A 9,483-nucleotide genomic window follows, 5' to 3' on the forward strand; every position below is an offset into this window, starting at 1 on the left:
ACAAATGTGAGTTTCAAGAGCAGAGAAGTTTTAATGCTAAGTTTTCATTGTGAGACTGCATTGCTTTGTTTAGTAGATGACTTAGTGTTTGTGCTGTAAAATACAAAATAAAACTTTCAAATGAAGTCCAACTCATCATACAAGTAAAGCAGTATGCACATTAGTGTTTATGGTAAATGGAGTGAAATAGCCAAGTAATGGTTCATAGGAATGGCTGCAGAGGCTCTTCAACCGTGATTTTGTCAGGGGGGAAGGGCAGCAAACTCAGACAGGCCCAGCTGAACTATACCTCCCAACTGTCCAGATTTTCAAAGAATTAATAGATTTTTGCTTCTTATTTTTGGTTTGTTCTTCATAAAATTTGTAGTTTTCTGGCAAATCATTTAGAAATTAAGTCACTAAATAATGATACACTGAGTTTCAGACTTCATAACCTTCAGGAAAATGCATGCTAAAGTAAGAACTGTTATTCTATCAACTGTCTCAATTTATACAAGAGCAATTTTTAGTACTGTTTATATGTTCCCCCAGTATATTTGGCCTTGTTCAGATTTACTGCATTAACAAGTTGAGAGGTACATGCAAATAAATTGCTTTATAGAATTAGGCATAGCCAACCTCTCAACTGTCTCCGATTTTGGCTTAAAATGTTGCTCTTCCCTAATAATCCCTCCATAAAATAGCAATTTTGGAAGAAAACATGGAGGGTTTACAATTAAGAAATAACTGTAATAATCAAAGTTATAGATTACTTGAAATGCATGTAGATTCTTTTATTTTGTCAGCTGCTCAAGTTAGCAGTACTAATATTAAAGTGTCCCTTCTTTGACAGGTTCCCAGCTATATTGTGTGGCTATTTTATATTTTTGCATCACATTTGGTCCATTTTCATAAAATTGTGTTTTTGGCAAATTAGTGACAAATCACTAAAGACGGAAGTTAGAAAATAATGGCAGACATTTGAGTTTCAGATTTTATACCCTTCAGAAAAGTCATACTAATGCAAGACCTATTCTATTATCTTTCTAAGTTTATTAGAGCAATATTTAAAATTGTCCTTATTTGTGGGCATTTGTCCCACTTCTGTGTATGGCTTTGTCCAGATTTCTTGCTCTGAGGTTGAGAGGTATGACACATGTGTCAGGGCCATCACAGTCAGCCAGAGAGATTTCAAATTGTGACATACTTGTTGCACCCCACTCCACCATGTACTGACTCTGGATGTGTCCAAGCAAGGCAAGGAGTAGTTATGCAGTGTAAATGTGCAGTGTGCCCCCCCCCCATCCAAGGTAGACACAAGTACTACAGTGGCTTTTCATCTGGCCTTGATTTTGCAGAAAGGTCTGGTTTCTGTCATACTTTTGTACTGTTGATTTATGCTTATTACTCAAAGTGCCTGTTGCTCTGTGTTTAAGTAGCAATGCTTTAATGACCATAATGTAAGCTTGTCTGAGATCATAAGATGCAAGTAAGCTTTAATAAGCATACTGTTAAAGAATTGCCAACATTGAAAGCCTTTCTGTTGTTGCCATGCAGAGAATACTTGACTAGATAATGTATAAGCCTTGGGTATTAAAGGACAGGATTCCATTATTTTAAAAAGCTCATTACACTTGTTGGAGACTTCCAGTAATCTCTACAGACTTTACCCGTAAACTAAACAGAATGCCAATCATGTGTGGTCCATAACCTGTACAGTAATCCTTTAAGCAATGTATCTTGAGCTTGTTTCTTGTTTGCTTTTCATTTTTTACTTACATGTTTTCCCCATGAAACAAGTAGATGGTTGTCAGGCAGCAGGTCTTTTTTGGATAAGAAACATTTTTACAAGTAGGGGCATCACAGAGATTTCTACTTTCAGCATGTTACTTGGCACTTTAATAAAGCTGAATATAAATTATAATTAGAACTGCAGTGCAAGGAGAAGTGGTTTGAGTTGAGTGCTTCTGGTTTTGCTTGTACTTGATTTTGACTGGCATTCCAGTAATGTATTTAAAAAGTAATTTATTTTTTCATGCCTCACAACCTTTTGTTTCCATCTAGATATTAAGTAAGCTGTCATGCAGCCAATGCGTTGAAATATTTTTATTCTTCTACACTTATTTTTGTCTTGATTGGACTCTCATAATGATGGTTTGCCATGCCACCCAGGGGAGTGTATTTAATTAAAGTTAGTTTTTGTGGTTTTGAGCATAGCTCCTCCCCTTTCTGGTTGGCCACACCCCTTCCCTTGACTCCACCCATTCAGATGGCTCCTGCAGCCCCCCTTTGATTTGAAGTCACCAGCTGCCACTGCTAACCAGGCTGGCTTGATTTATGTGGGTAGATACTTGTCTAAGAACAGTGCATATGATCCTTCAGTGTGTCACCTGACAGATATTTTTTTATGAGAATAGTACTCGAGAATAATATCTTTGTCTTTGATGATGTTTATTACCAACAAAGAGATGAGGTGGCTATGGGCACCTCCAGTGCCAATAGCTACGCCAATATGGTCATGGCTCAATGGGAAGAGGAGTTTATGTTTTCAACACCGAATTTTCATCAATTTGCCCCGTTCTATCGTAGATTTGTGGATGATCTGTTCCTTGTTTGGACAGCCTGTCCTGATGAGTTAGTCAAGTTTCATCAAAATTTGAACTCCTCACCAGTTTTTGAAATTTTCTCTGAACTATTCAGACACTCAAGCTGAATTTTTGGATGTGCTTTTACAGGTTGATGGCTCCCTCTGTACTGGTATATATAGGAAACCCTGCTAGAGGAATTCCCTGTTGCATTGAGATAGCATGCACCCATCACATGTGTTTAAGAATATAGTTAAGGGACAGGGGTTGAGAGCCACTAGGCTGAATGGGACAGATGATGGTTTTAAATATGAGTTGTAATGCTTAAAAGGCAAGCTGACTGACAGAGGCTATAAAGAAAAGGACGTTGATGATATACTTTGTAGCATACCCCCACTTAGATCCAGTATAGCCAGACAGAACTACTCTGAACACTCCAGATTCCAATGGTAGGAGACCAACTCCCATTAGACCTACTAATATCTCTGTTCCTCTAACTTACACCACTGACACTAGGATGACAATGAATGTTATTAAGAGACACTAGAACATATTAACAACTGACCCCAATATCGAGATGGCTTGTAGGTGATACTACCAGATTCTTATATAAGAATAAGAAAAATCTAATAAGTGTATTATGCTATCCAGATAACCAGAAATCTGGTGTGTCTGAATGTGGAGCCAGTACATTGGCATGTGGAGCATGTAATTTTTGGAACTATGTAGATAGTAGTGAGTGTTTTCAACAGTCTGATAATGGATGTGGTTTGATTTAAGGTGCACACAACCTATCTAACTCCACGTGTCTACCTTGCCAGCTGCACGGTCTGCCAAGCATTTTATGTAGGCAAGACAGATAGACCTCTGAAAGACAGGATTAGGGAGCATTTATACAGTATCCGTTGTGTTTCTGCCAACAATGCCTTGTCCAAATATGTTATGACCACTGATGTGCGACACTCGTTCATGGTGATCGATAGGATAAACCCCAGTGTCCAAGATGGTGATATTATAAACCTTACTGAAACGAGGGAGGTCAACTGGATGATTTGGTGAAGAGCAGATCAGGGCAGTGGTCTTAATAAAAAAGTCCCATTAAGACCTATTCTAAAGGGACGAAGCCTTAGAAAGTGATAACTGCTGAGTGTTATTAAAAAATATATAATGCCATTATATACATTTTTATTTATATACATTTCTTATATATATTATATGTATATTGTTGCATTATTTTATATTACTTTTTATAGTACTTGCTTCAAACAGATCAATGTTGGATCAGTACTGAAAGTGTATTGACACATTTTTCAGGAATGTTTGAGTGATTTTATTTCCTATACAGGTTGTTTTATTAGTTTAATTGTTTTTTATTATGCATATGCTATATTTATGCTTGGTTTACTATAATGCTTCAAGTGATTGTTTCAACCTGTTGGCCTCACTTTGATTGATGTTTGCATATATAAACATGCTAGGTCACTCATTATCTGTAGAAGGTCTGTTGAAGCAGATGTGAAAGCGCTTACCTTTTTAATGTTATGATCAAATAAACTTTTTTTTTTATAACTCCTGGCACTGTTTTATTCCACTGGTGTGTACTGGAATAATATTATATGGAGAAAAGAAACCTCAGGAGTGAGTTAATCTGCAGGTGAGGGAGTGGACTTTTCTTTAAAGCAGCAGAATAAAGGGATGTTAGATGGAGTAGAACAACAGAAGATATGTATTATAGCTTTTAATACAAAATCAAGACAGTCCTTGGGAGGACAAAAATGTCACTGTTGTGAAAATAAGATAAAATAGCTAAGGGGACTGTGATATTCATGCAGTGAAGCAAATTATTTATTTATTTATTTATTTTATTTACATTTGTTTACTGGGAAATTCTGACTGGACACAGGTCTTTTTTCATCAGATGCCCAGGGAGAAAAGCTCCCCATCAGAGATAGAGATACAAAGTTGCAGCAATAGTAAACAACATTATAGGTTGTTGGCTTTAATACAATAACAAGATATTGATCATCAACAGTATATACAGAAAATGTTGCAAGTTAAGATAGTTTCTTGTCATTTATAATATTAGTAACAAAGTTGTCAGACAAGATGTTAAATTATGTAAAGACAACTAGCTATTTCTGACTGTGGTTAGTAGTGGTGGTAGTATAGTTGGGTTAAGGGTCTAGATGGGGGGGAGGTAAGGGTGGGGGTGTTTATCTTATTTTTTGAAGGGGCAAACAAAAAAAATAATGAATATGACATGGGATAAGTAACTCTTTATTTCTATACTTCGGAGCATGCCAATAATGTACACTGTACACTACTGTGAGATCTGTGTTACCTCTAGTGTCAGGTAAAGGCAGGTATTACTGGAAGTATGCAGGCTGTGAAGATGGCAAAGGTAATAAGTCAACCCACCTGTAATGCTACTACAAGACTTCCCATCAAGGAAAGATGAACGGAATCCAACTTTTGCTCCATGCAGTTTCCACTGTATTATTCTAATGCTTATTTAAAGAATTATAGCAGTCACGTTTTTTCCTTTGTGTTACATAGAATGTGCTAGTGAATGAAAACTTCCTGGAGCTGCTTGAAGCCACTTGTCAGGAGCGCCCAAGCCTTCAAGTGAAATATGGTGGAGTAGGAGGCTTTATTGCAAAGAAACCTAAGCGCCGCCCTGATCCAATGAAAATCATTCAGGTGAGTGCATGAAAAAAGTACATTTGCATATTTCTGTGTAGTACTGCGAATTAAAGAGCCAGAAAGTAGAAATTGTAGGGTCAGTATTGATGATGAATATTAAATAGATGGGGATTTTGAGCTTCATGCTACTATATATGACCTCTTTGTTTTCGCAGAGAGGACATTCACCAAAATTATATGCTTAAGGATTTATTTCCTTGGAGAAATGAAGGAAAGTCAGTAACTGTAATACATGTTTGTATTATATTAAGTTATATTGCACTTCAGGTAATGGCTATAAAAGAGAAATTGTACCTATCAAAGTATTTTTCAAAAGTTCATTTAGACAAAACAAGTTTGTGCTGGCTTGGTACAACCTACAAGATTCAGGTGCTGGATTTTATTGTGAACCACAATCAGAAGACTGAAAGATCTCTAAATTTAGAGGTTGGATGTGAAGCTCATGGGAAGTGATTCCAAATATGGTAGAATGTGCTAAAAGCAAATTTATACCATTGCCAACCTTATTTTAACAGGTATGCATATTTCAGACAGTGTTAGCCAGTGTATTTCCATGTATTTCCATCACCTGTTTAAAATGTGAAGGTACTTATGTCAGTTTATCACTTTTATTCAGTAAGGTGGGTAAATTAAATTGTAAGCAAGTAGACAAAGTTCAATCACACATTGCTATAAATGACTTGATTATGATATGATATGATTATGATTAATACACCAAAGGTGAGAGATAAAGTTTAAGGAGGTGCCATTCAATCAGTAGAGCTACATGAATCTTAATGAGGACAACTCCACATTCTTTTCAAATGTAAAACTCCAGTCGCCTCTGATTACATACCTTCAGCATCTTGAAAGCCTACAGTACAAAAGCTAGCCAGTTTTTTGTAGCTTTTCCTGGGTTTGTGCTGTATAACTGGACTGCACCAAGGAACATGTTGTGTTATATAAATTAACTGATTAACAGAGGTTATACTTACTGTACAAAATGTGCACTATACATATGTCTACACTAGAGTGTAGCAGGTGTGTTGCAGCTCTTTAATGCTCGTACTTTGCATAATGAAGTGGTTGATGTAATGATCTCTTGCTATGTGTGAAAAGAGAGCAGAGCGAATTTCTGTAATTTGGCAGTGACACCTTATGATGTTCAGTGGCACCATATGTTTGGAGTGCTAAAGTTTGTTCAGGAAGGCATGTTGTGCATCTGATATTGATAGTAATTAGTAGGAATCACACTTGATGACAGAGAAAGAGTTATCCTGATGAAGTCTGTGTAAATCATGTTGGCCACGCATGTTACTAATAACGTACATTTAAGCAACATTTGGCAGGAACTGTGGTGTTTAAATTAGTTGCCAACTTTGATGTTTAGTGAATGGCCTCTTTTATCAGTGTCAGTGATGCAGCACATAGTAAAGTTTGCTTTGATGTTGGAAAGATTAGAAGGCTTGTGTAGTTTGTTCCCACAACAGATGCTTGGATTCATGTTCCAGTATTGACAGTGTAGTGGGTGATAAACTTTTGTGATGCTGACCTTTAGGAGGTATGCCAAACTGAGGTCCCATCTGATGCAAATATATGTCAGGATGGTGTGAAAGATCCTATGAAACTTCAGAAAAAAAAAAATTCAGAAATCAATAAATGCAGAAAGAAATAACTTTCCATTGTACTTATTTCCTTTAGTAGGCTAACACACATCAATAGCAAATATGAACATCTAGCACCTCAGATGATTTATGGGTTGGATGTGAAGCTCATGGGAAGTGATTCCAAATATGGTAGAAGGTGCTAAAAGCAAATTTATACCTTTGCCAACCTACCACCAAAAGTGTAGGATATGATATTGTCTCTTCTGTCCATTCCTCAATGGGTTGGTCTTCGGATTCGACCTCACAACTGTCTTTGGCCACTTATTGTCATTTATATACATGTAACATAGCCTATGTCATACATAACAATTTAATAAAGATGTTTATTGTTTAAAAAAAAAAGACTTTGGATTCCAAGCACAAGCTGCTCTTGTTTTCCATAATCCCCTGCAAAGTCCAGCATTACTTGTTCGTTTGCCACTTATTTGAGGCACACCTGGATCTCTTTGCTTAGGCGTGGGTTAAATCTAGTAAGACTTTTTCTTCATTACCTATTACTGTTTTGTCATACAATTTGGTTCTTATTCTTGTTATACCTGTACTCCTCTGTCATATAAATAATTTTTAAGACTTTATAAAGTTTTGTATTTTCTCGTGCCTCTTCACCATCTTTCTTATCTTTAAAAAAAAGGACTTTAACTATATATTCTATTCTACTTTGTCAGAATGTTTACTTTTACTTTTTTAATGTGTGATTCTTTTCTTGTTGTGAGATTCTCCAAAATGACAGATAGATCCTCTGGTTTTAAAAAATGTGTTGCCTGTGGCCACAAGATACCTAACTTGGATGCGCACTGTGTGCGTATACTGCCTTGGAAGTGCATATTTGGAGGTGCAGGTTTATTTAAGGGTTGTACAGCCTTTGGTACCCAGGCAGTAGTAGAAAGGGAAAATAAACTAATCCATAAGGGAATTCTCCCTGCCCCTGCAGGAGAATCATCCAAGTCTCAGCATACTGGTAGAGCTTCCTATTCCTCTAAATAGTCTGCAGACACATCCAAAGGAGACAGAGTCACTAAGAAGACTACTAAGGAGTCTAGGAAGTGCTCTCCAGATCATTCTTCGTCCTCTCTGGCATCTCACTTCTGGCTCCTAAATCCTGCAGGGCTTCGGATCTGAAGCTTTTGTCTAAGCTGATCCTGATTGTATCCAAGGCTTCCCCCCCACTCCCAAGCACATTTTCACTGGAACCAGTTTGTCAGTGGGTCCGATCTCCATATCTTCAGGAGGGGGTTAGCCATCTCTCATCCAGACCTCCTTCCAGCATTTCCTCCCTGTGGTCATTTCAGTCAACCAGAACCCTTCTGAAGTTGATGTGGACTGCCTGATTAGAAAATTTCTCAAGACCCAGTTTCATTTGAGGGCCTTTCTGGGTCCTTCTCCTCATCCCATAGTGGCTCTTACCCCCATCCATTTGTTGGACTCAGGAGTTATGGATCTGAACACGTCCCAGAGCTTGTCCATTCTGCATCTGGGGATCTGGTTATCTTCTACACTGACAGCATCTCTGACCCATATGGCTCAGATATCCTTGGAGACAAAAGGATCTCAGAGCCAATGCTTCAGATTCAGGAGAATGGATTCAACTCCAAAGGTTTCAGAGCCATCCCTTTCTCTTGGAACCTTGGTACTGGACAGCTCAGTGCTAGGCATCAGCCTCAGATCCCAGCCAAGTGAAGTTCAGGGGGTTGCCTGATGAGATGGCTTCTGCTCCTACTGTGCAGATCTGAATATCTCTTTCAGCTTCAGCATTCAAGGCTGTCGAGAGAGAACTCTCCTGATTGGAGATACAAACTACTCTTTCCAGCTCGGCTCCACCCATCTCCTAAAGAATACCTTTGTGCCCTAATCATTCTCATCCAGTGCACATGGGACAGCCGGACCTGCTGAGTCTTGAATTAGTCTCTGTAGCTACCTTGCAAGTCTCTTCCAAGTCTTTTCTAGAGCATCCTTCCAGGAAGGCTTCTCATAAATGTATATGTGAAAGAAGGCATATAGACTCACCCTAGCAGCGTGTCACAGAGGACACAGATTTCAGAGCATGGAGGGGTACCCCAGATCCACACTTGAGGATGTTTCATTTGGAGAAGTTCTCAAACTTCTGAGAAAGAAAGACAGGTGGTCCTTTGACTTCCCCAACTTAGAGGAGTCAGTGTTCCTCAAGGCCTTTGGGTTCAGCTCATCTACATCTTGACTACTTTTCCCCAGCAATGAAATGGTGGATCTCATCTGTAAGCAGGTTTGGAAGGAGTTGGATGTGGTTGAACCATTTCTGGGTAAGCTAGACAAGTACTTGGTCTTCCTGAAAGATTGACAACATTGGAACAAGGGACCTGCTATAGACTCCATGGTAGTGGCTGTGGCCACCAAGAAAGAGATTTGCAGAGAAAAACTCTTCTGTCCATCTCCCTAACAGGGAGTCAGAGGCAGTGGGCAGGTTTGGAAAACAGACTTCTGTTTCATCTATCTTCACTTTGAGAGTGCTGAACTAATTAGCACACATCACTAGATGTCAGAGGGATTTGACCAATGAAACCTCTATGTCCCTTCCTGGGTTTATGTCTGTAGAA

General features: G+C 38.4%; 1 protein-coding gene across 1 annotated transcript in view; it reads left to right on the forward strand.

The window, feature by feature from the left end:
- Positions 1-5,720, forward strand: part of LOC122803781 (leucine-rich repeat-containing protein 74A-like) — a 1,499,916-nt gene extending 1,494,196 nt beyond the window's left edge. The window contains exons 10-11 of the mRNA XM_044073469.1: positions 5,121-5,264; positions 5,535-5,720. Of these exons, the coding sequence (XP_043929404.1) occupies positions 5,121-5,264; positions 5,535-5,720 (330 nt within the window). The remainder of the gene's footprint in view (positions 1-5,120; positions 5,265-5,534) is intronic.
- The last annotated feature ends 3,763 nt before the right edge of the window (positions 5,721-9,483 follow it).

The sequence above is a fragment of the Protopterus annectens genome, chromosome 6.part0 (assembly GCF_019279795.1).
Source record: "Protopterus annectens isolate FY-2018-M chromosome 6.part0, PAN1.0, whole genome shotgun sequence".
In the NCBI taxonomy this organism is placed as follows: Eukaryota; Metazoa; Chordata; order Ceratodontiformes; family Protopteridae; genus Protopterus; species Protopterus annectens.